At 52.0% G+C, this 26,752-nt stretch overlaps 1 protein-coding gene across 1 annotated transcript in view; it reads left to right on the top strand.

Moving 5' to 3' along the window:
• The window catches only part of CRACD (capping protein inhibiting regulator of actin dynamics), a 115,502-nt gene that overhangs the window by 80,867 nt on the left and 7,883 nt on the right, over positions 1-26,752 (top strand). Inside the window, 6 exon segments of the mRNA XM_079766523.1 lie at positions 1,535-1,670; positions 9,037-9,201; positions 12,301-12,369; positions 15,102-15,290; positions 16,499-17,508; positions 17,510-19,257. Coding sequence (XP_079622649.1) covers positions 1,551-1,670; positions 9,037-9,201; positions 12,301-12,369; positions 15,102-15,290; positions 16,499-17,508; positions 17,510-19,257 — 3,301 coding nt within the window. The 5' untranslated portion in view covers positions 1,535-1,550.

Here is a 26,752-nt window from a genome sequence, read left to right as displayed (position 1 = left end):
GGGCGTTTCAGTTTAGGATGGTGGATGGTCGTGATAGTTGAATAACAATATGAATGTACTTAATGGTACTAAACTGTATAATTAAAAATAATTAAAATGGTAAATTTTATGTTTATATATTTTATTTTACTACAGTAAAAAAGTCTCAGTCCGTATTACGTAAATATGAAAAAAATTCATGGATTCTGGCATCCTATTTGGTATTAACAGGTTTGGTGTTTAAGCAATAAAACCGGTTTACCTTATTTTGTATAAGATTTGCAGTTGTGGGTGAACTGGGATTCTCTTACCATTACTCTCTTGTCATGGTCCAGCAGCTGTTGCTCACATAGCATCTTTGCTCGCAAAGAAACCCAAACATCTATGAGCACTGTGTTCAAATGGAAGACCTGTCAGCTGTGAGGGAGGAGCCTGAGTTGTTTCAGCTCTTTCTTGATCAAGTCTCTCCCTTCACCTTTCTGGACCTCGTCTTTGTTACACAGCCAGGAGGCTCACATCCCGGTCTTTTGTTTCTTAGCCTCATACGCTTTCTCACCATGCTGCCTGTGGTTTGGCAGATTAGATTTGGTGCTCGGTCTGCCCAACTAGGTCTACCCTTGGTTGGGACCCTGCCCGCTGCATTTGGCACTTGGTCACTGATACAACCTCCAATGGGCCCCGTTCTGGGGAGGGGCGGTGGGAGGGGAGTGGCACTCTGTCACCCTGGGGAGCTGCCCACATGCCTGGCAGCGTGGAAGAGTGCCTGCCTCGCCTCGTGAAGGGTATGCCATTCTGCCTGCCCTGTGAACAGCCTGGGTGTGGATTCCCCAGAAATAAGTTTGTTTCCCAGATCAAGGAAGAGCAGTAGGCTTTTGCTGCTTCCCGTTCCTGCAGGTCGCCCTGCCTCTACCTCCCTGTCCGGTAGAAGTCCGGACTTCTTGAAGCCCAGGCCTTCACCTGAAGTGTTTATTGTTGGCTACCTGCCACCTGTAAGCTGATCAACGCAGGAGGCCCCTCAGGGTTGCCCTGATCCACATTCTCTGAATGTCTAGGCAGTTGCGAGAGAGATTTTTTACTCCTGTAGCCCCTATCAGCAATTCTAGTCCTTGGTTTAGATGTATGGAGCTGTCTTCTAATTTTATTGTAGTCTGAAAGAAAGAAACTCGTGTCTCTTACTTCTTCTAGATCTGAATGTTACTTAAAAGGTGCTGGTTGACAGGACCTGCTGGGGTAGATCTGACAGTGATGGCTCCTCGCGGGAAGGCCCCTCCAGTTAAGGTTTCCGCAGTGCCTTCTGCCGGGGCCTCTACGAATAAAGAGCGGCCTGAGCGCTCCGTGAGCGGCTCTGGAACGCCGCTGTGTTGGAGGCCTGCCCCCTTATTCCTGTGGGACCCTTCCGTCTGCCCAGCTACTTGGCTGACCCATAGCAGCAAAGGACACAGGGCTGGGCGAGACGGGGATGTGGGTGGAGTCCCCCAATCAGGAGGGACAGGACCCTGTTGCCAAAAGAAATTTTATCATCCTAATAAAACGAAGCACATGATTTGCATTCCAGGTCCTTCAACTATTGTATGGGAGCCCGGGCGTTTTCCCATGACAGTATTTTTATCCCTGATGGGGGAGCAGAAAGTGAGCAGACAGTTCAAGCAATGTCACAGGACAACATCCTGGGCAAAGTCAAAACTCTTCAGGTAAGACAGCTTGAGATGGGAAGGTTAGAGCCGCAGGAGGGCCTGGCTGTGGAGGGAGTGGGGAGATTCCCAGCTGAGCCCTGAGTGATGGATGGGGAGGTCCGGCGGGAGTTCCTGGGGAGAGTTTTTACTTTTTTTTTTTTTTTAACTTGAGTCAGTTCTCTAAGCCTTCTGTCCCCTGTGAGGGGTACCTTGTCACAGTTGTACCCACCTTCATAACACCCCCCTCTCCTGTTCTCTCAAACTGTTCCCCCAGTGTTCAGTGGACATGACGAGGGCAGGTACCCAAGAGAAGCTGCAGGACTCGGAAGGGAGGAGTTATTAACCGTGACGTGTTGGCCATAATCCCCAAGTTCAGGGCTGACTGATTGTGGACGGTTTGCACAGCAGGTGTTCACTCTCCAGGCCTCCCTGCTTGGACGGAGAATGCAGAGCCTCTTACTCTGTTGTGCGCATAAACCTGCTCCGCCTGAGCCGCCTGGCCTCAGAGGAATACATGAAGCTCTCAGACCACCCACCCCACCCTGTTCAGCTGCAGAGCTGGGCAGTTTTCCTACATAAAATTAACGCAGGCGGTAACTCCTTAATCCCGGAGATACAGTTGACCCTTTTAACAGTAAGGGTTTGAACAGCGTGGGTCCACTTACGCGCAGATTTTTTCCCCCAATAAATACTGTAAATGTATTTCTCTTATGATTCTCTTAATAATATCTCTTTTCTCTAGATTACTTTATTGTAAGAATACAGTATGTAATACATAAAACATACAAATGTGTGTTAATCATCAGTTTATGTGATTGGTAAGGCTTTTCTGGTCAAGAAGTTATATGTGGATGTTCAGTTGCATGGGGGTTGGGGCCCCTAACCCTGCGTTGTTCAAGGGTCAACTGTATAATAAAATAATTCTTCACCGAAAGTGGTTCAGCTCATGGGGACTCCGGGAAAAGCAAGGGAGTGAAGACACCTGGGACCTGACTATGTAGGTTTGCCTGATTGCTTAGGAGAATTCACTCACCTGACAGACGTGCCTCAGCAGGCGCTTCTCTGAGACAGGGTGCCTGGAGGCGATCCAAATCATGAACAGGGGACTCTGGTGTGCTGGTTTCCCTCTGTCTGTAAGTCTGCAAGAGTGAGTGAGTGAGTGAGTGAGTGAGCAAAAAAAAAAGGGGGGGGCGGGAGGGGGGGACAGCTGGCTTGAGTAGCTGCTGACAAGATGAAGCATTGTACTCAAATTTTCTGTTTTCTTGAAATGTTCTTGTTTCTTGAAATGTTCTTGTTTCTACTGAACATGAGCTACGTATTTTGTGATCAGAGTTTGGTCACCTATTCCCCACACACGCTCAGCCGAACACAGCATATGGCAAGCAGGGAAATAGCCTCACCCTGGCGCCACGCCCAACTCGCCCAGGTCCTTATCTCCCCCCCCCCCCGCCCCCACGGCCATCGTCCTGCCCAGCGCTCCCCTGGGCCCTGCCTTCAGGTCCCGCCACTTCCTCACCGGGCTGCGTTCTTGGCTCTTGGTGGCTGGGCTCTCACACAGTTTATAGACTCAGAGGAAAAGCTGCCCGTCAGTTCTCATCGAGGGAAGAGGGAAGGGTGATGGTGGCCAAAGAAAACCTTGACACCACCCCCCCCCCCTCTCCTTTTTACCTTTCCTTCTTGAAATATTGTGATTCCTGGAATATTATTCCTTAGGAGTTCTGAACCCCTGGCTTATCATATCTGCTTTCCAAGAGGAGTGACTTACAGATTCCAGTCCACAAAACAGCTGTGTTTTATGAGGAGTTCTTTAAAACTTAGATAGTAGTTCTTCAAAACGTAGATAGTGTCTTAAGTGATACCTACTCTATAACCTCGCAGCACATGCCACTGCCCCGCCAAGAAGTGGACTTGGAGTTGTAAATGGTGTGGGATTCTACAGTATTGAAAACGTAGAAACTCAGTAAAATATGTGACCGCCTATTCATCCTATGAGGCACAGTTTTAAAGAATCTGATCTCACAATTAATAAAATGTAAAACAACCAACTGCCCCGAAGGTACAATTCTATTAACACAGGAAGAGAAAATGTAAGTAAAGTAAAATAACTATCTAATTTGCGTGCTCTCTTTTAATGATAGCTACTCATACGAGGTTTTCCTAATTTTGCTTCTGTTGTATGGAATCACGAGCTTCCTTACAGCTCTATAGTTATATATTTTAAAAATACAATAAAGGACTTTGCTCTTCGAGGAGGGAAATGGGGGGACCATTGTCATAGAAAATGTAATTTTTGGAGTGACATAAGATGTAACTGTATCACCCCCAAAAGACTGTGCTTTATTTTTCAGTCGACTAAGCAGTATGTTCCTGGTAAGTCATAGAAATAGTAGTTAACTGTATTAAGTTGCATGAATGCTTTGCATTTTTTCATGACAATGTTATGCTGGCATTGGTGCTTAGTAAGCAGCATAAAAGACCACCCTTCATAGGCTCCAGCATGGAATGAGGGTGTTTAGATATGTCAGAGGCATGTATGTTTTTTTTAATGTCTGAAACTGTCTTTGTGTATCTGCGTATGTTTATTTTAAAAAGAGAGAGACGAGTAATGGATAAACCTATTTGACAGTTAATGTCTTGGCAAGCTAATTAGCCTCCATTATTAAGACATTCTTTTGAAATTAGATTTTTCCTGGAATGCCATTAAAACAAAAGAAAACACATTTTTCTCTGGCATAAGAAACTTCCCAGCACTTGGAAACCCCCAGAACAGTGCCTGTAATGAATGCATTTGGAAAGGTTGCCCTCTAGTGGCCACATGTAGTCATCTCAGCTAAAACTGTCCTATGTTGCGCTGGGGGCAGTTAGTATCTCTACTGAGTACAGCATAAACCAGCCTACACTTTTCTGAATAAAGTAAATCGGCCACCTGCAAAAACTTCTTTGGTGAATGATTGAGTCACTGTTCGTCTGGTGTAGCACGGAGTGGCTTTGTAAGCTCTGCCCTTCCTTGCATTTGGACTTCAATGGCCTTGTTTCCTTCCTGCCGCTGCCAGAGCACAGATCAGAGAGGTACCTGCATATCTTAGATCAGACCAGGCTGTGAAGTATCTACCAACTAATGATAAACCTTCGGAACACCACAGTCGAAGCCTGCAGACAGTTTGTAGAATTATACCACCGCTTTGTCAGCAAGGCTTAGGCCCACTGCTCCACAAACTGTTTAGCTCGGGAGGGAAAAACCTCCATCCTCAGTAGCTACTGTCTCCTGCTGAGCTGGATTCCATGTAAAAATGCCAAAGTGTCATCCGCGTGAGGATTTTGACACCTATCGAGGACGCAAGGAATAAACACCTGCTCTTAGCCACTTCTTCATAGAGCAGGTGTCTTTAAATCCATATGCTTTCTCTTTTTTTTCCTTTTTTGCTTGTTTTAACTGTGGGAGTCTCCGTAGTTCGCTCAAGAAGACAGCAACTTCATTTTTCCTCCGCTTTATTCTTGCAGACATGGTCTGAAGAATGAAAAATCTGGGGGACTCTAAACACGGGCAGTGTGCGGGCTGCAGGATATGACATGCTTGGAATTCCCACACCATGAGAAAAGCCTCATCCATATGGATGTGCATTCCTATAGCATCATTCTCCAGCATTCCATATTACAACAAAATGGCCCCGTTTGAGTGAATAAAATATAGGCCCTTTTTGCTCACATTCCAGGCTCAACAGTAACACCATTCATAGCCACAAGCAGCATGGACTCAGGATAGGCACAGCTTTCCACTCTCCCCTCTGGCTATGATCGCAGTGTGTATAAGGGTCCATGGGTATTGGGGAGGTGGCGGGGGGGGAGGAGGGAGTGGTAGTAGTTTGTTGCCTGTAACTTAAGGGCAGGCTCATCTTAGCAGTCCATTTTTCAGTGATTGCGTATATCAGTTTCTCTGTAACAATGCCTGAAGAGTGGGCAGAAATAGTCACCAAAAAAACAGCCACACTTAGCCCTCTATTCAATTCACACCACACCTAAGATTGCTAAGTAGGTTTTAGCAATCACGTTTTTAGTGTCAATAAGTCACAGTGTGGTGACAGCCCCGTCTCCGTCCAGTCAGCTGAAGGAAGCATTTGGAGCAGGACCGCAGAGAAGGGAGAGTGTGCAGGTGTAGGAGCCTTGACCTTGAGAGCCTGAGGATCAGCCACCACGACCTTGGACCCCAAGTCCTGCCTGGCCTTGGTCCCTAAGTCCTGCCTGGCCGTGGGTCTCATTTCTGACAGCTGCAGGGAGTGTCTGTGAAGAGACAGCCCTGGTCTGGGCAGGGAGGTTTGCCCTGTCCCTAAACGGTGGCCATCATTTCTTTGATGACCTGCGTCCTCACCTCCTCCAACCCCACTGCCTCCTCCTAGGCCCCCTCCTAGGCCTGCACTCATTTTCTCTGGAGGGAATTTGAATCAGCTGCTTTACGGAGATGCACATTGTCATGGACAAAGGCAACAGCATGTGTTTCTTCTGGCAGGATGAACATGTCGGTGACACATCAACCCTTTGATATCCGCATCCCCCCCACCCCCACCCCACCCCCAGCCTCAGCTGTGGTACCTGCAGTCAGGTGTGCAGCTCTTCCTGGGCCCTCGTCACTCCTCCTCTCCATGCATTTCCTCTGACCCTGCACCCTCCTCTCTCTTGGCCTCTTTTCTCTAACCTCCCACTGCATTTCCCAACACTGCTCTGTCCCTTTCCCAGCTTCGTCCTGTGGTCCTTATTTCTCTGCCCTGTTCTTACTCGGTTTTGGTTTTGTTTTATTTCCATTTTCTCTTTCCTTTCCCATTGGTAGCCATGATAGCCATCCCATCTTTGGGACGCTGTGATTACATTTTGCCATGTTTTTTTTTTTTTGTCTTCTAAGGATCAGGTGGACCAGCACCAGTATTCTAAAAGGGGCCCCAAGGTAGTAAACTATCGGCACATTCCTTCCTTTTTGTGATGGTGGCAAAAATCCCTACTAAATGGCATTATGCTGGTAGTGTTAGGCCAGGTTCTCCTTGCGAGCTGGTTACAGAATTATTCTTTCCATTGTGAGCAGAAGAAATCCCCTCCTGTACTCCTCCAGGAGTCCTAGGGGACGGCAGAGCCTGACAACGGGAGGTGTGTGTCTCGGGGGGTTAGAACCGTTGTCAACCTTGGCCAACACTCCTAGGGGAGGGATGACGGGTGAGCCCAAGGCTGGGCCAGGAGCCCCGCACACAGGAACCATTCCCTCCTCTTCTGCCCAGGTTCCCAGCCCTTTCCCACCGGGCAGCTGAGTGAGACGGCCGTGACTGTTAACCGTGTCTCTTTGTCTAACTCCGTCGGCTGTTCGAATGTGCCTGCTTATTGATCTGCTCAGAGTAGATACTAACTGCCGCTTCCTGCTAAACTTGTTTTGGGAAGACACCCCTTTCAGCCTTCTCCTCCCCGAAACCCTTCCAGGCTGCTCAGGCTGTACTTCATTGGCTGGCCTCGGGCTTTGATATGTGCGCCTTCCCTGTGGGGTCGGGGGAGCCAGGCTCAGGTCAAATACACGTCCTGTCTTCCTGTGCTCCTGACTTGGCATGCTGGGGTGTGGGGAGGGGTGCGAGGCAGGGGGGAGTCTTAGGCTCATCTCGTTCATGTCTCACCACCCATCGTGCAAGGCTGAGGGGGGGAGCTGGGCAGTGGCGGGTGGGTTTGGTACCCTGAGTTCAGAGGGAGAAGGGGCATTCCCTTGGAGGGGTTCTCAGCCAGGATACTTCAGTAAGGTATAAAAATGCTGCATCGTGTTTTTATTCTTGCCCCCCGTAAGAAGGAAGCGCGCTGTCAAATTTATAAGAACCAGTGGCGTGCAATGAAAATAACACCGAAAGGGGTTTTTGAAGACCTAGATTCAAATTCCTTTGGGGCCACTCATTCTTTCCATAAGCCGGGGCCAGTCACCTCTCCCTGCTGGACCCCTGATTTGTTGGCAAAGTGAGGGGTTGGACTGGATGATTGCTAAGGTTCTTTGCAGCTCTGTGGGGTTAAATATTAACCCAATTAAAGATAAAAATCAGATCACCTACTCTTTCTCTCTTTTTTTGAGGCATAAAAGGACTATGAAACCCAAGTACCTAGATCTAGAGCAGCAGTTCTCAGCGGGAGGCGACCTTCCCCCCCAGGGGACATAGGACAGCATCTGGAGACAGTGTGGGTTGTCTCTGCTGGGGAAAGAGGGATTGCTACTGGCTTCTAGTGTCCAGAGGCCATGGGTGCTGCTAAACATCCCATCATGCACAGGACAGCTCCCCACAGCAAAGAATCACTGGCCCAGAAGGTCGGTAGTGCCGAGGCTGAAACCCTGCTCTAGACGAAGGCAGTAAGTGGTCTGCACAGCACACTCGGTTCCGTGGTCTCCCAGACTGCCATGCTTACGGCTTTTTCTTCCTGAATGTCGTTCATTTTCTCTGCCACGGCCCCTTCAATATGTTGCCCTTTCTTTAGCTATTGTGTTTATCTATTTTTTTCTTCAGGGAATATATTTCCCTTTCTCATCTGGCTTTTCTCTAATTCCACACGCTTACTATTTTTCTTCCTAATTTCTACCCCCCGTTTTCCCACCCCTTCTCCTCACCCTGTGAGCCACCACCCACGGGGATGCAGCCCCTCCCCGGTGCTTTTCTCCTGCCGACGTCTCTGTCCCTTCCCCACGTGGTGTCTTCTGGCCCCTGGTTCGCAGTGGGCAGCTACAGCGAGGGCAAAGCAGAGGTCCTGGTGGCAGGACAGGATTCTGTCCTGCCCAGGGTTTCAGCATTGGCCACGGAAAGATGCGCTGGCCCTGGCGTCTCCCTCACCTTGGCAGTGGTACCCACTGTGGCCAGAAGATGGCGTTCCAGCTGGTGAGGGAGGTGGCCCAAGTAGAACTATTCAGGGGGACTGTGTCCAAAGGCGGCTGGCGGTCCCCTCGTTGCAGTCGCTAGGGTCTGGGTTTCCCGCAGGGGTTCCTGCGTTTCATGGAACCATTTTCTATACACTTTTTATACTTTTAACAGACCTTTCCTATAAATTGATTTTGAGGTCAATCAAAAAAAAATGTTTGTCCTATAACACGTCTCCCAACTTTTGGTGCAGAAATGGGGCTTTCTGCCCCCTGGAAGACGGACGTCTCCATGACAGCGGGTGGCCGGATGCAAAAAGCGCATGGCTGGAAGGTGGGAAAGACGAGGGACCGAGGCTGGGAACGCACTCGCTTACCGCAGGGCTGCCTCGCGGTCACGGGCGCAGCGTTTGGAGAGCGGCCCGTGGGCAGCACGTGCCCCGGGCCACCCAGGCGCGCGGGGAAGCTGGCTGCGGCTCCTGCGAGCTGTTCTCTGCCTCAGCACGTCTCTCTTGTGTTTCTCTCCAGCGACAGTTGGGCAAGAACATCAAGTTTGGGCAGCCGCCACCCCATGCCACTCCCATGAAGAGGGCAGACAGTGGGGAGGCCAGCCTCGAAGAGGACCCGTTCCCGGCCAGGCCCATGGAACCCGTGGCTCCGCAGGACGTCGTCCTCTCCGACGCCGAGAACAAAGTGAGGCTCCGCCGGGCAGGGACGCGGCTGCTAATAACCCGGGAGGCCGCTGGGCCGTGGACAGGGGCAGCCGGCGACCCTGGGGTCTGCAGGGCAGGGGAAAGGGGGAGAGGCTTTTCTGTTGAGTGGCCCAGGGAGAGGACTTGGTGGGCAGGTGCCTTCATCTGCAGCGGGACCATCCTGGTGGGGGCGGGGGAGGGAGGGGAGAGGAAGCGGTGACATGCCCTTTGCACGTGCTCTTCCCAGTGTCTTCCACGTGCCCCTCAAAGCTCAGGTCTGGGAAGCCCCGCTGTGCCGTCTCCTCCTGCCTTTGCTGTGCGCCCTCACCACTTCCTTCACAGCCGGGCCCTTCTGTGTCTACCTCCGCCCAACAGCTTTCTCTCCGTCCCTAAACATTGAGTTCCTTGAGGATAAAAACTGCATCTTACACACCTCTGTCTCCCCAGTAATCATTGGTTAAATTGGACTAATGTAAAGGGAAGTAAGACAAGAAAGAAGTAGGTCAACAAGCCAGCACATCTCTACCAGACCAGCCTGAAGTCTCCTGAGTGTGGGAAGGAAGTCCCACGGGTCCAGCACTGCCCTCTCTGAATTTGATGGGGGTTTTTGTTGTTGTTAATCCTCATCGAAGGATATTGTTCTCATTGATTTTTGTAGAGAGAGTGGAAGGAAGGGAGAGAGACAGAGAGAGAGAAACATCGATGTGAGAGAGACACAATGATTGGTAGCCTCCCACACACACCTCAACGGGGCCGGGGATCAGGCCTGCAACCAAGGTACAAGCTCTTGACCAGAATCGAACCCTCGACCCTTCAGTCCTCGGGCTGACACTCTAACCACTGAGCCAGACCAGCGAGGGCTAAACTTGGTCTTTTGACACTGAAAAAAACCACGGTGAGCATATCCCGAAATGCGAGTCCTCCCAGCAGCAGGAGGGACTCCCTCAGGCCTCTTTTGGGAGAAGGAGCTAGAGTAAGGAGTTCTCCAGGCAAAGCTCCGAGTCTTCCTGCCTTGAAGCATCCTCGCGCTCTGCCTCCAAGGTGCCCGCAATGACGTTGAGTGTTATTAAAATGGGCATCCCCCCCACCAAGCCGTCTTGCTTGTTGTCAGCTAACATGGCCTACGGATAGGAAGAAAGATGAGCAATTTGCCGAGCAGAGTGCGGAAGGAAAGAAAAGGATGTCCCTGTCTGTTGCTCATCTCTGCCTGGGCCTGCCCTGATGGCTCCTGGCGCTCACACCTGTAGGTGGTGGGTGACGCAGGGATGGGCCCATTCCGCCCCCTGTGGCCAGACGTGCCCTCTGCAGCCTCCAGGCAGGGGTTTCCCAAAGACACCAAGGGTCTCACTCACGGACAACCTGAGACATGCAAGGTGTGGAGCCCGGGGGAGAGGGAAGGTCATTTGTTCAGCCAGCGTCTGTCCCAGCTGTGGTATCACAGAGGTGAACAAGATTAGACAGGGCGCTGCCCCAGTAGTTTATGTTGTAATGAGAGTCAGATAACATACAAGTTAACAAAGATAAATAAAATAATTTCAGCCCTAGTTGGTTGGGCTCAGTGGATAGTGTTGGCCTGCGGACCAAAGTTGTCCCAGGTTCAGTTCTGGTCAAGGGCATGTACCTCAGTTGCAGGCTCCTCCCCGGCCCAGGCCCTGGTCGGGGTGCGTGCAGGAGGCAACCTATCAATGTTTCTCTCACATTGATATTTCTCTCCATCGTTCCCTCTCTCTTCCATTCTCTCTAAACATCAATGGAAAAATACCCTCAGATGAGGATTAAAAAAAAAAACACTTACCAATGAAATAGTTAATTATATATATAATAATCATATGTATATATATAATTTCAGATCAAGAAAAATGAAATAAAACATGTGATGGAAAAGGAGTGACTTGCCGAAACCGGTTTGGCTCAGTGGATAGAGCATCGGCCTGTGGACTCAAGGGTCCCAGGTTCGATTCCGGTCAAGGGCATGTACCTTGGTTGCGGGCACATCCCCAGTAGGGGGTGTGCAAGAGGCAGCTGATCGATGTTTCTCTCTCATCGATGTTTCTAGCTCTCTATCCCTCTCTCTTCCTCTCTGTAAAAAATCAATAAAATATATTAAAAAAGAAAAAAAACAGAAAAGGAGTGACTTGTTGAAAGATGAGGTCAGCGCTGCCCAGAGCAAACCAGGACGTGCTCTAGGCAGAGGGAGCAGCAAGGCTGGGGCCCAGAGAAGGGGCTGAGCGTGTCCTGAGGAGGAGGCCAGGGCGGCCGCTGGGCTCTGGGGGCGATGGAGGGGAGCGCGTGGTCCAGGGGCCGGATCCTGCAGACCATGGGAAATGGGAGAACTCTACTCTAAAATAGGAAGTCTCTGAGTAATTTGGAGCAGGGAAGTGACATAATCTGATTTGTGTTTTCTAAAGATGCTTCTAAGTGTGGTGCAGAAAACAGACTGAGGTAGGGCAGGCTGACAGTACCGCTCTGGAAGGGACAGGAGACCCTTTTGTAAATGTTGAGGATACCAGATAGAAGGTGTGGCGGGCCACCAGGACGGTGCAGGTGCCGGACCTGAGGGTGTGCCCAGGGCAGGCCCACGCCACGGGCGGGAATCTCCAGCCATTTTCCTTTCCTTCCTTCTTTTCTGAGTTGTTTCTCCTCCTCTGGTCATTCACCTTCTCGGCTCAGCCCTTTGGGTGTGGCATTGGTAGGGCCTCTTTCCTTCTCATAGAGAAGGGGAGGGGGGCTTAGCAGGTGAAGGGGGTGGGAGGCCAGCAAAGCCAAAGCTCTGAGGTTGGAGCCCTGCCTCCCAGGCGCCGTGGCTGTAGGGCAGCCCCCGGGCCTCCCAGGTGCGGGGAACACCAGGGACTGAGGTTGGAGACGGCCCAGCTGGTATCGTGTTGGGCTCGGAGGAGGGGAGGGCACACTGTGGGCCTCAGGAGCCCTGTGGAGTCCGGACATTAGCAAAGTGCCCACCGTGACCCCTGCAGCTCTTTGAAGGCAGCTGCGCCCCTGTGTGGAGGAGGGGGCGGCCCTTCCAAGCACAGACAGTGTCTGGTTAGCTGCCCAAAACTTCCTGTTCTGGCGTGTGACTTAGGCACTCTCTTTACCGTTTCAGTCTAGTGACACGCCAAGTTCTCCAAGTCCTCCGAATCCGCTTGGAGCCAGAAGTGAGATGGAAGATAAGGTAATATGATTTGAGCTTACATAGTTAATCCCCCCCCTTTCGTTCCCCCACAATTTTCTGCCTCATTTTCCCATTCATCAATGATGCCTTCATCCATTACTTTGAATTTCTCTCAACTGCAACCAGTGGTAGATAGTGGAGTGTCTGTTTCCATGGCAATGCACTTGCTGGAGCTGAAACCTGCTCTGACAAACAGCCACCTGCCCAGCATGCCTGCGTTTGGATCCCTAGACGTTGGTAGTTTTCCTAAATGTATGATGTACCTTAAGACTCTGCTAAGTAGTTGAAGAAGACACTCCTGAAGGTACCCGCGTCTCTAAGGAAATAAGTCTCCTATTTAGAGATGTTTTTTTAACTTTTCTGTGTGCCATTGAAAGCTGCATCTCCACCTGCAGGAGTCCAGGGAGCCCTGGGGAGCCTCTCCTGTAGAGGCCAGTCCGCTCTCATGAGGACTGTTCACCCATGCAGGGTGCGGGTGCCCTCCCGGGCCTGGCAGCGCAGTGAGAAGAGTATGTCCCGGGTTTTCTGAAGGAGGCGGCCCAAGGCAACGCCACCACCCAGACGGTGAAGAGGCCCAGCTGGAATAACTACAAACCAAACTTCGCATTTAAGTCTCAGCCTCTAGCCCTAGCCAGTTCGGCTCAGTGGATAGGGTGTCAACCTGTGGACCAAAGGGTCCCGGGTTTGATTCCGGCCAAGGGCACGTACCCTGGTTGCAGGCTCCTCCCCAGCCCGGGCCCTGGTTGGGGCGTGTGCAGGATGCAACCGGTCAATGTGTTTCTCTCTGTCTATCCCTCTCTCTTCCACTCTCTCTAAAAGATCAATGGGAAAATATCCTTGGGTGAGGATTAACAAACAAAAAAATGAACAAAACAAAAAAATCTCAGCCTCTAGGGCTAACCTATGTCTTCAATCTGTCACATTTCATTCGAACTCCTTGCACTCATGCATCTATTAGGTTATAGAAATAAATGTTTAATTCATCTCTTTTCTTTTTAAAAAAATATATTTTTATTGATTTCAGAGAGGAAGGGAGAGGGAGAGAGAAATTGAAACATCAATGAGAGAGAATCACTGATCGGCTGCCTCCTGCACGCCCCCCCCACTGGGGATCGAGCCTGCAACCAGGGCATGTGCCCTGACCGGAATTGAACCGTGACCTCCTGGTTTATAGGTCGATGCTCAACCACTCAGCCACGCCGTTTGGGCTAATTCATCTCTTTTCAACAGTTGTTCAGGATATGATATGTATTATAAAGATAACTATAAATAAGTAAAAGCTAGGAGACCCAAGGCTGGAATTATTTTTTCCTTATGTCTGTGCTCCTTGTCATAAATTATTTACTGAGCATCCCTTTTGCTCTTGGAGCTAGCTTGGTGCTTCAGCTTTCATGTGTAAATATGGAAGGTGACTGCAAAAAGCAAAACCCTTGGCTAAACCCCACTGACGTTGCACTTAAGAGCTGGGTCACAGTCAGGGGCATCCTGGCCCCCTCTTGCTCTGTGCCTGAGAGCTGCAGGCTCAGCCAGTGGCTGTGAGCGCCCTCTGCTGCACGTTGGGGTGGAGTGTGGTGTGGCCAGGAGCCCTTCCTTGGCTGCCTAGGAACACTGTGGCCTCTGGGTTCAGGCTGAGCCACAGTCTCTCTAAGTCTGTGCAGTTCACCTGTGGTCCTTAAGTGATGGCGTCTGCGTTACAGACTGCAAGCAAGCGGTGCCGCAACTCATCCTTTGAAGAATTGCCCTCTCCCTGGCGTGTTCCGAGTTTCTGCTCCTCCCTTTAGCTTCTCAGGGCCCTCAGTGCTCTGTGACTTTGGAGTGGTGGTGCTAACCCATTTTTGTGGGTGAGAAATTTCATGCCCTCGCCAGAGATGTTATTGTTCCTTCATCCCTTCAATAATATTTATTGAGCCCTTGCGAAATGAGATTTGCTACTCGGGCATAAAGTGGGCTGATACAAAGATGAAAAAGACACCTTCCCTGCTAAGGTAGGAGAGGAGGTGTGTTCGTACAGGGACAGAGGTAGTGGGAACGCTCTTAGGGTAACAGTTCTTCGTCTAGAGATGAGCTTGTCCAGGGCTCAGCAAGCTACTTATTTTAGACTTTGTGGCCAGAAGGTCCAACTACGAGACTCTCCGTTCTGTTCGGACAGTGCTGATGGGCGTGGCTGTGTGCCAGCAAAACTTTACCAAAACAGGCTGCGGGCCGGATGCAGGTTTTGTCAGCCCCTCCTCCCATCGACATATTATTCGGAGTAGGAAACTTAGCCCCTGAAAGGTTAAATGAGCATTACAGGGTCATGCAGATAGCACTGGCAGAGCCAGTGGTTAAAGTCCTGTCTTTACGCCAGGAGCATTGCTCATTTCACGGTCCCAGTGAGACCCCTTTGCTCGCCAGCGTTCCCTGGGCCAGGCTGGGTGAGGCGCGGGCACCAACAAGTGCTTCCCTCCCCGGATTCCCTGCAGGTTGCTTTCTGATCCGGACTGAATATATATATATATATTTAACATATATATTTTTATTGATTTCAGAGAGGGAGAGATAGAAACATCAATGATGAGAGAGAATCATTGATGGGCTGCCTCCTGCATGCCCCTCACTGGGGATCGAACCCACAACCCGGGCATGTGCCCTTGACTGGAACTGAACCCGGGACCCCTCAGTCGGCAGGCCGACGCTCTGTCCGTTGAGCCGAACCAGCCAGGGCTGATTATATATTTTAATCTCCACCACAGGCAGCTCCAGCTAAACCTTCTCGGCCCAAAAGGCACTTCTCTTCTGCTGGCACCATCGAAAGTGTCAACCTGGATGCCATCCCCTTGGCCATCGCCCGCTTGGACAACAGTGCGGCCAAGCACAAACTGTCCGTTAAGCCAAAAAACCAGAGGGTGTCAAAGAAGCACAGGCGACTTGGACTTGCCGGGGTAGGTAGAGCCCATCCTAGCTGACCGGGCGGCTGCCCTTGCTTGCTGGGCACTAACCCTGCCAACGGGGTGGTGGGGTGGGGGACCTGTAGGAGGGGCTGGGTCTCTCCCCAGCAGGGACGGAGTGTGGGGGGCAGGCCCGTTTACCTTCCCCCGCCCTGTCTGACCTGGTGCCCCACAGCGGGGGCTGCTGCGCATCTGCTTTGCAGCAGAAAGGGCTCCGCTTTCCTCTGCCATGGTTTAGCCCAGGGGTCCTCAAACTTTTTAAACAGGGGGCCAGTTCACTGTCCCTCAGACCGTTGGAGGGCCGGACTATAGTTTAAAAACTATGAACAAATTCCTATGCACAATGCACATATCTTATTTTGAAGTAAAAAAACAAAACGGCAAAAACACCCGCATGTGGCCCGCGGGCCGTAGTTTCAGGATGCCTGGTTTAGCCAAAGGTCCTTCGGTTTGACTAGGGCGGACTTCCAAGGCACAAGTTTCAGGGGACATAGACGGAGTGTAAATCTAACTTTTTTTCTCTTCTTTCCGATGCTGGACTATTGGTTTTCCTATGATGATTCACATTAAGAACAAGGAATCTGAGAATGACAAACAAAGGGAGTAAACATAAAGTTCTTCCCGCCACCCCCACAATCTACTCTTGGCACGGCAGCCTGCATTTACCTATCTCTATACTTAGAACTGCCCCTCCTTTTTTCCTCTTTTACCCATCACACACATTCTGATTGAGCACCTACTATGCACACGGAATTAGGCCCCGGTGATAACACAGCAGGATACAAAACAGACAAAAACCCCGTCCCGTACAGAGCTCCCGGGGCGTACATTCTGGTGAACTCAAGGTAACCCCTGGAGAAATGACCACGTTTTGAGCCCAAAGACAACCCCTCTGAGCAGTAGCAAAAGGGACTTCCTACTGTTTCCGTGAGAAAGAAGCAGGGAAGACCCTCTAGAGTCACCTAAAGCGTCAGGGCCCTGCTGCGTCCCCGGACCCCGTGTCCGGAAAAGCAAAGGCTCCCTTTTGCCACAGTCCTAGGGCAGGAGGTCAAGGGACAGGGCTCCCAGGGGCCACGCCAGGGCATTTAAAAGTCTGTCCCCAAACCAGGAGAGTAAGAGGGCCACCCGCACGGTGACTAGGAGGAGGCATGGTTCCCTGTGTACGAGGAGGAAGCTAATTCTGTTTCCCTTGCCAACGTCAGGCTCGACCGGAGGAACCAGGGGGCCTTCCGAGCCAGCTGCCCCTGGACCAGAACGGACACCCCGGAGAAGACAAGCTGACGTGGCACGAGGAGGAGCCCGAGCCTCTGGGCGCCGAGGAAGAGCAGAGACGCCAGGAGGAATACTGGCGAGAACTGGAGGCCAAGTGCAAGCGGCAGAAGGCGGAGGCAGCCGAGAGGAGGCGCCTGGAGGAGCAGAGGCTCCGGGCCCTGGAGCAGCGGCTTTGGGAAGAGAACCGCAGGCAGGAGCTCCTGGAGGAGGAAGGGGAGGAAGAAGGAGAGGAAGAGGAGGGACAGGAGGGCGAACCACAGCCAGGGGCAGGGAAGAGGCAGTGCACCGAGGAAAGGCGGCCGCTGGACGAGCAAGGGGGCCCAGCCCCGGAGTGCTGGGAGCCAGAGGAAGGCGGGCGCCGGGGAGCCGGGCAGCAGGAGCCCCTGCGGGAGGAGGCTGAGCGGCTGCAGAGCCTCGAGCACCGGGAGCTGGAGGCGCGGAGCAGACAGGAGGCCGAGAAGCGGCGGCAGGAAGAAGAGGAGAGAGAGTGGAAGGAACTCAGGAGACAGGAGGAGCTGGAGGCGCAGAGGAGGCAGGACGCGGAGAAGCAGCGGTTGGAGGACGAGGAGAGGAAGAGGCGGGAGGAGGAGGAGGAGGAGCAGAGGCTACGGGAGGAGGAGGAGAGGAAGAGGCGGGAAGAGGAGGAACAGAGGCAGCGGGAGGAAGAGGAGAACCGGATGAAGGAGCTCAGAAGGCGGGAAGAGGAGGAGGCCCAGAGGAGGGAAGAGCTGAGGAAGAGGCAGGAGGACGTGGAGGCGCAGCGGCGGCGGGAAGCGGAGAAGGAGCCTCCGGGAGCACGGAGAGGGGAGGAGAGCGGGTTGGAGACTGACCGTGCAGAGGGCCCAGAGCCCCCGGAACCTGGGAAGCAAAGAGAAGACGCCCAGGAACCAGGGGTCTGCGAGAAGCAGGGTCCCGAGGCCGAGCCCTCCGGAGAGCCGCGGGGAGCGGGGCGATGTTCGTGGGCAGGATGGTGGTGCAGGCCCGGAACAGAGGGAAGAAACCAGCACCCCGCCTCCCCAGAAACCAGAGGGGTGCGTGGGGGAGAGGCCGGCCCCGGAGAGAGACCGCAGGGTGGAGGAGCTGAGGTGGCAGGAGGTGGAGGAGAGGCAGACCATGCCCAGGCCCTACACCTTCCAGGTGTCCTCGGGAGGGAAGCAGATCCTCTTCCCCAAGGTCAACCTGAGCCCGGTGACGCCCACGAAGGACGCGGGGCTGGCCTCCGCCCCCCACCAGCCAAAGGCCCCCCGAGCCGGCCCTGCCCCGCACGCTCTGCCCTCGTCCCTGAGCATCCCGCACACGGCCATCCTGGTCACCGGCGCCCAGCTGTGCGGCCCAGCCGTCAACCTGAGCCAGATCAAGGACACGGCGTGCAAGTCTCTGCTGGGCTTGTCGGAAGAAAAGAAGCCCGGGGATGCCCCCGCCCTGGGGAGCCCGCCCCGGGCCCCGGCCGACCCCCGGGCCGGCGGCGGGAGGGCCCGGCCCCCGCCGGAGTCGGCGAGCAGCGCGGCTGCCCTGGCCGAGTGGGCCTCCATCCGCTCCCGCATCCTGAAGAGCGCAGAGGGGGGCGACCCGCGCGGCAGGAGGGACCCGCCTCCGCCCGGGGACGAGCCCGCGCCCAGGGGCCGCTGTGATTCCCGGGGGAACCTCCGGAGGACCCCGCCGGGAAACGCGAAGTTCTCCATCATGCCCGCCTGGCAGAAGTTCTCCGATGGGGGCACGGAGACCTCCAAACAGAGCGCCGAAAGCATGAGGAAAAGGCCCGGGCCGGGGGCCAGCGAGCAGGCAGCGCCCCCGCCCCTGGCGGCTGCTGATAGCGAGGAGCCCCAGAAAGGCCCGGAGAGTCTGGGGGTGCACCAGGAGCCAACAGACACCACCGAGGGCTGCAAATTTGCCAAAGACCTCCCATCGTTCCTTGTTCCCAGCCCTCCTTACCCTCCGCAGAAAGCCGTGGCCCACGCGGAGCCCGGGGCCGGGTCGGGCAGTGAGACCGCCAGTGGCACGGGAAGGCCGGACCCGGGGATGCCAGGCGGGGAGGAAAAAGCCTCCCCTTTTGGGATCAAGTTGAGAAGGACCAACTACTCCTTGCGCTTCCACTGCGACCAGCAGGCAGAACAGAAGAAGAAGAAGAGGAACAGTAGCACCGGGGACAGTGCCGAGGGGGCGCCCCCGGCCCCAGAGGGCACGGGTGGAGAGAAGGAGGCAGAGGGTGTGGCCCTGAAGCACGGCCCATCCCTCCCCGCAGAGAGCAAGCAAGGCCCAGGCCCCTGGAAGGACTCCGCTGTCGGCCCCTCCAGCCCCCCTCCCACCGCCCAGCCTGGACCCTCACCCGTCAGCAGCCAGACCCCGGCCCCAGAGCACGCCAAGGCAGCCAGCAGGATGCCCACGGCGGCGCAGAAGCCAGCCCTGGCGCCCAAGCCCTCCGGGCAGACCCCCCCGGCCTCCCCACTCTGCAAACTGAGCAGGCCCTACCTGGTAGAGCTGCTGGCTCGGCGGCCGGGGAAGCCTGACCCGGAGCCCAGTGAGCTGAGCAAGGAGGGCCAGGAGAGCCGCGAGCCTGGGCCACCCTCGCCACCACCTCCCAGGAGGGAAGAGAAGGAAGAGGTGGAAACAGAGAGGAAAGCTGCTTCTCCTGCTCGGTCTGCGGCCCCGCAAGAGAAGCCTTGCCCAGCGCCCGAGGCCGGGAGGAAAGGTACGTAGCCGTCGGCCGGGGCACTGCCTCTGTCCAGCGCGTTGTCTTCGGCACCCCCAAAGCCAGGCTGCCCGCGGTGGGAAGCAGCCAGTGGAGCCCGAGTTGCAGCACTTCCCTTCATTAGAAGCCCATGTGCCCCTCCTGGAGGGAGGGAATCCTAGTGAGGCCCTTTACTTTTGTGGAAAGGAAACCGTTTGTGGCCCAAAGCTTTTTTGAAAGAAAGTTTATTGAGCCGCGTGCAGCCTGGAAAAGGGACCAGGGCCTGGGGCAAGCAGTCTGAACCGCCAGCAATGAAATACCCTAAGGAATGAAGGTGCCCGTCACTGGGAGGGGCGGTGAGGGTAAAGACTGGGCTTGCCTAGACCAGCGACTGCTCCGTCTCCGGGCAGTAGCCATAGCACAGGGCTAGGTGGAGAAGACAGGCATGTCCTGAGCTTGTCATGTCCCGGGTGCGGGGAAGAACGAGGCGAGTGGTTCTGAAAGGCTTCCCCTTGGCCGTGGATAAGGTGGAAAGGGGAAGCGGAGACCGTCCTGGGATAGGTGCGGGTTCCTAAGGAAGGACTGCAGTCACGCCTCATTCCTCCAACATCTCCCATCTTGAACAATTCGATTCCCAACCAAGCTCTTCACAGAAAAAAAGTGTCGGTTGTCGTACCAAACTTGGGTTTTTGACCTGACAACCCTTTCATGCCGATACTTCAGCATGACAAAAAGCCTCTCTCGGGCAACAAAGGAGAGAGTGCGTTTGTAGCTGGTGAAATCGATGATTAGCACAATCTTAAAAGATAAAGAGACCCTCAAAGGTGCAGAGGTTGCTAGGGGTGTGAAAGAAGCAAGGATCACAGGCAACTGAAGGGGTAGAAAAACTGTTGATTTGGATCAAGGAAAAGCAGTCAGCCAGTGACGGCATTTCCGAGGCAGTGATATAGGCACCAGCAACGATACGCTGCCTTCTGACCCGAAGGACATCCCTGGAAGGAGTGCTGAAAGCCATTTCTTTAAGGCCAGTAGCAGGTGGTTCAATAAACTTAAGAAAAGAGGTGTTTGCTTATAGGTTAAACAGTACATTAGACATGTACTGTATATAAGAAAGGTTAAAACAGTCATTTGGGGGGTCTGGAATGGATTAATTCAATTTACATTATTTCTTAAAAAAGCGGGGGGCGGGGGGGTGAGATGATTTAGTTTTTGAACAAATCGCTTCTTGAACAGCCTTCCGGAACTAATTAAGTTTGAGAACCGAGGTTCCACTGCATTTGCTACTTTTGGATCGTCTGCGGGACAACAGTCGAGAAGCCCGTGCGTAAGCAAGCCGTGCTGGCGTCTGGGCCGTCGGCCAGGTCCCTCAGATAAACGCTGAAATGGCCATCTGGAAGCTGAGGCGAAGTCTCAGCGTCCACTCAGGCATGGAGGCAGTCTTTTGTTTCCGCCAACACTCATCAGCTGGTGGGCCTCCCTTACCTCTCTCCCCCCTGTTCTGGCCCACCGTAATTTCATTTAGGACACTCCCCAATTCTTCTCATCACTTTCCCACTCTTCTTTACCATTTTGGAAATCCTGGTTCTGCTATGTATCTGGGGCTCAGGCCCATTCATATTTACTTAACACAAGTTAAAGGTGCCCACGGCAATGAAATACCCTAATGAATGAAGGTGCCCCGTCACTGGGGGGGCAGTGAGGGTGAAGACTGGGCTTGCCTAGAGACCCGTGGTCAGCAAACCGCGACTCGCGAGCCACATGCGGCTCTTTGGCCCCTTGAGTGTGGCTCTTCCACAAAATACCACGGCCTGGGCGAGTCTATTTTGAAGAAGTGGCGTTAGAAGAAGTTTAAGTTTTAAAAAATTTGGCTCTCAAAAGAAATTTCCATCGTTGTACTGTTGATATTTGGCTCTGTTGACTAAATGAGTTTGCCGACCACTGGCCTAGACCAGCGACTGCTCTGTCTCTGGGCAGCAGCAATACCACAGTCGGCGGGTAGGGGGCTTCCCGCCGCTCCGGCCTAGGGGGCCTCTGTGTGAGTAACTGGCTGGGGGTCAGGCTTATGCAGAATGCTCTACAAAGGCACCCCCACGCCACCAGCTTGCCGCTGGGGAGCCCTCCAATAAAGAAATTGTACCTGTGGACGAGGATAGTGCGGGATCGTGGGGGCCTGGGGTGGGGTGGCAACCAGGTGGAGGGGAGCTATGGGGGGGGGGGGGCAGAGAGGGACCTCTGTAATAATCTGAACAATGAAGATTTAAGAAAAGAAATTGTAGAGCCACCCTCACTCCTGGCTGCCCCTCCTGGCTCTTCATACGGGTGTTTGGGACCGCTCCCTGGCCCCTCGATTGGCTTTGGGGCCCCTGGGAGCCTTTACCTGGTCGCTCTCACTTCCGTTTCGCAGAGTAGGCCAAGTGCGGCCATAGCCCAGAGTCTCTCACAGCTCAGAGAAATTCTCCCCTGAGGTGCTTCAGGGAGGGATTGGTTTTATTTCTTCTGTTCCGTGGCTTAGGGTTTGGGTGGTTCTGGCAGAGAAAAGAGCCTGTGTCCTGAGGGGTATTGGCTTGGCTGCTCGCCCTGCCATCCCATTTAACCTACACTTGCCCGGTTTCCCGGACCGGCAGCTTCCAGACCATGTCTTCCTAATGGTTTCTGTCTGTTGTCTGTCCTGACAGCGAGGAGCCCGTTTTCAGCCTTCGGTTTTCCTTTCAGCCTCTGCACTGGGCCCTGGGGAGATGGCCAGAGTGAGTCCCTGGGAGCCCGTTAAGAAAGGTCCCTTAGCTGGACGCAAGCCCCGTTGGCTTTCCGAGCTAGGTATTTTGGGGGCCTTGTCTCTCAGGCAGAAGCCTTAGAATTTGGGGCACCAAATGTAGGGTCCAGGTCCCCCCCCCCCCCCCCAGGTTGTGAGTTGCAATGCCTGGGGTGGGATTTATGGTGAGATTGTGTCTCAGCCTCTCCTATTCATTTGCCCAATGTGTAGGCGTCACTCAACTGGTTTCTGGATTTCAGTCAGAGGGAGTTGTTCTGTATGTGGCTGCAGACTCGGTATGTCTGTGGGAGGAGGGGGTTCGGGACCCTATGTCACCATCCTGAACCAGAACACCCATTTTTAGTGAGTGTTTTTTAAAATATGTTTTATTTATTTTTAAAGAGAGAGAGAAGGAGAGGGAGAGAGAGAGAGACACATCGATGAGAGAGAAGCATCCATCTGCTGCCTCCTGCACGCCCGCTACTGGGGATAGAGCCCCCAACCCGGGCATGTCCCCTGACCCGGAATGGAGCCTCCAGCCTCTGGGTGCCCGGGTCCACGCTCAACCACTGAGCCATACCGGCCAGGCCCCCATTTTTAGTTTTGACGTTAGCTTTTGCCCCGGTAACTTTTGTCGTCATCAAAGCCCCTCTCACAGCCTGGCCTGCTCCAGCACACTCTTATCTTCTCCCCCCAAAAATAATGCTCCAGCGCTGCATCTTTCTCTTACACTTCTCCCTTGGGTTATAATCTTCTACCAAAAGCTATTCCTGCCCCTGTTTTCCTTATCAGTATCCGGATTCTAGGTTGTCGGACTCCACTAATTGACTTTTTCTTTATTTGGTAGAAAAGAAGCATGAAAACAAGGACCGTATGCCTTGTGAATGGTTGCTGCCTAAAGACTTTCCTGTCTGACTCTAGACCAGGGCTGACCAAATTTGTTTGACTAAACACCCCACTGGAATAAAATGCCTGGACCTCCCATTTCTTTGTTAACCGTGTCCATGTTGAAACCCCTGGAGCGCCATATATGCACTTAGGGTGCAATGCACTGAAGCAGTAGCGGGCGTAAATCCATACTGCTAATCGTGGCATTACCTGTTCTTTCTTTGGCCAACTTCTCGTCCCATCTTATTTCTTCATAAAGTGGCAGGCAAAGAGCTTGTCAGCTCTACTGTGGCCTTCTGCTTGCATTATTGGAAGTATAGTCAATCTGTGGTCTGTTTGCAGGAACTGTCCATTTCATAAAGGATCGTTTAGATCAAAGGAGATACGACATTGGTAAACTTACCTAACCGCAAAACCTCACAGTATGCTAAAAGCAAAGCCAGCGAGGACAGGATTGCTGGTTCTCGTCTGAGCACTCCCAGCTCCCCTCCGAGTCTCTACACATGCCCTTTGCTGTGCCTGGCCTGCCGATCTATGGGCTGAGTGAGAATGTCAATGCCAGTCTAAGCATCAAATATTAGCAAAGCTCCATTTCGCTTTTATTTTTAGATTTTTAAAGACATAGAAATAGAAATTCTAAGCTTTTCTCCCTTTACCCCCAGTGAATGGCCTTGCACATCCCCTAGGGCACACACCCCCTTTTTGTTTGAGACCACTGGTTTAGAAAGAGGTTTATATTCCTGGGACGGAGGCCAGCGAGGACCAATACCAAGGTGAAGTCACTGCGGGGGGGTGGGGGGGCGGGCGGGTGCAACAGTGACTCTGAACCCAACCTGATGGGAATTAAAATAACAATGATCACACACCCCCCCCCCCCCATATTTCTCCTCTAACACTTTGATTACAGATACCATCTCATTTGGAAACTCCCAGCCCCTGATGGTAGGTAGAACAGACAGTAACTGGCGTTTTCTCCAAGCACTGACCCTGGGGAGCAGTGATTAGAACCCCGTAAATGCCAGGAGGTACCTGCGTGTCTCCCCGGGACCTGAAGGAGGGAACTTAAGTGGACTGTGGTTCTGCTTGTCCACTGAGTTTGGAATGAGAGAGAATAGGTTTAAACATTGCAACAAAATAAAATTTTAATTAGATATTCTGAACACCATCCCTCCCCGCCCCCCGACCAAAAAGGTTATGTGATTAACAAAGAACATCTCTATCTTTCAAAACCTTGAATGAATAAGTGATTTTACTGTTTCGGAAAATTTCAGCGGTCATCCTTTGTGCTTATCATTTACACAGTGTTTTTATTTATACCGTCTACAGTCTCACGGCACATGTAGAGGTAGACAGTCTTAGCTCGATTTTACAGATGGCGACACCACATCTGAGAAGTCCGATGACTTGCCTGCTCCCCTCAGTGGTAAAGCCAGGATGGGGAGGAGTTCTCTCCCAGGCACAATGATCTTCCCAGTAACCCAGGACCGCCTCCGGAAACGCTCACCTGGCCTTTGTAAAATGCTGTTAGCCTTTAAAAACATTTCTCATTCTGTCCTCATGTTACTTCTTGGACCTTACTCATATATTTGTTCAAAACAACATTGTTTAACAACGCCGTAGGGCCCTAGCCGGTTTGGCTCAGTGGATGGAGCGTCGGCCTGCGGACTGAAGGGTCCCAGGTTCAATTCTGGTCAGGGGCATGTACCTTGGTTGCGGGCACATCCCCAGTGGGGAGTGTGCAGGAGGCGGCTGATCGATGTTTCTCTCTCATTGATGTTTCTAGCTCTCTATCCCTCTCCCCTCCTCTCTGTAAAAAAAAAAAAAAAAAACAATAAAATATATATTTTTTTAAATGCCGTAGGATTTAGCAAAGCCTTCTTGTCTTGTTCCTTTTCTTGCAATTCTTTTAAACCTGATCTATGATTCTCATTTTCCCCTGCATCTCTTGGATAATATTTTGGGCACAGTTCTTTCAGCCACTTTAGAAAACAATTTTTATTGTGGTCCAAGTGCGTAACATAAAATTGACCGTCTTTTCTCAGTGTGCCGTTCAGGAGTCTTAAGCATATTCACATTGTGTACAGCCAATTTTTCATCTGGCAAAACTGAAACTCTGTAAGCATTAAACACCTGCCCTCTCTGCCAGCCCATCATTCAACTTCCTGTTTCTATGACTGACTACTCTAGAGGCATCACATAAGTGGAATGATATGGTCTTGTCTTTTTTGGTGACTGGCTTATTTCACTTAGCACAGTGTCTTCAAGGTTCATCCACGTAGCACGTGACAGGATTTCCTTCCTTTCTAAGGCTGAGTGACCTGCCCGTGTGTGTATATGCCACGCTTGGTTTATCCATTCATCTGTCCACGGACACTTAGGTTGCTTGCTCCTCTTGGCTTTTGACTAGTGCTGCTAGGACCATGGGTTGCAGGTGTCCCCTTGAGATGCTGCTCTCAGGACTTTTGGATAAATGCCCAGAAATGGAATTGCCGGATTCTGTGGTAGTTCTATTTTTAATTTTTTTAAGGACCACCTACTGTTTTCCACACCAGCTGTACCATTTTACATTCCCACCAACAGGGCACAGAATCCTAATTTTCCACATCCTCGCCAACACTTGTGATTTTCTGTTTTTTTGCGGTAGCCATCCTAATGGGTGCGAGGTGATATGCTCATTGCTCGTTGTGGTTTTGCTTTGCTTTTCCCTAGTAATTAGTGATGTTGAACATCTTTTCATGTGCTTGTTGGTCATTTGTATGTCTTCTTAAGAGAAATGTCTATTCAAGTCCTTTGTTCACTTTTAATTGGGTATTTTGTTTTTTTTTTGTTGTTAAGCGGTTGGAGTTCTTCCTATAGTTTCTGTCACTTTTTGAAAAGAAAAAGTCCCCTAGGCACTTTCAGTAACAACTGTCTCATGTTAGTAATTAATATGTCCCCTCTAGTGTCATAATCAGAACTCCACACACTTTTCAAATTGAAGTGTCTCCCTTCTTAGAGGAGTTAAGTAGCTTTCCTAAAATCACAAAAGGTCAAACCCAGGTTTGCTCAGTTCCAGAGCCCAACCTCAGCTACCACCATCTGTGAAGTGTGTTTACCCCCAGTTGCATAGGCAGGACAGTCAATGTAAGAGAAACATAGGAGGGCACTGGGCCAAAATTATGGTTCCCACTGGGTTCCTCAGAGCCCTGCTGCCCCCAGGGCAGAGCAGTGCCCCGTTTTCCTCTTTTTAAATACTTGGGGGTTCCACATAGGATATTGTTTGTAAGGGGAAAAGGTTTTTGCAAAAATTTTGAAAAGCAATAAATAAAAGAACACTGAATCAAATAACTCCCTGGGTCCCTTGTAGGTCTGAGGTTTTATGACACTGGAGTTTTTTTTTCTATTTAGAGGGAAGAGAAAGGCTCTTGTTTCTGTTGATCAAAGATGTGACTTTCCTACCCAGTGGAGTCACTCAGGCATGAGCACGGAGTTTGTATTAGGAAGGGACAGTTGAATATTCAGGGGGCTGATTAATATGTCACAAGTTTTAGGGGCTGAGGTACTGAGATACGAGAACAATTAATTTCACTGAATGCTGGCTTTTGTCTTTACTAATTCTGATCACAGTTCAAAGGTGTGTGTTGCAGGGGAGGGATTCCCACACCACCAAGCAATTCTCAGGCACCAGCTGGTGTGTTACAATTCGACTCAAGATGGTGTCCTTTTCTACAGGTTAAGGGCTTAGTCCCATAAGGCTGTACCTTTAGATCTAGGTGCTTCTGATTGGTTAAAATCAGAGGTTCCCAGGAACCCCCTCCTTGGGTTTGATTAATATTCTAGAGTGGCTCATGGAACTCAGAGAAACATTTGACTTACTAGATCATTGGTTTGTTATAAAAG

Source organism: Cnephaeus nilssonii, assembly GCF_951640355.1.
Source record: "Cnephaeus nilssonii genome assembly, chromosome: 1".
Classification (NCBI taxonomy): Eukaryota; Metazoa; Chordata; class Mammalia; order Chiroptera; family Vespertilionidae; genus Cnephaeus; species Cnephaeus nilssonii.
The sequence above is the reverse complement of the archived record's forward strand: the minus strand, read 5'-3'. Positions and strand labels throughout refer to the sequence as shown.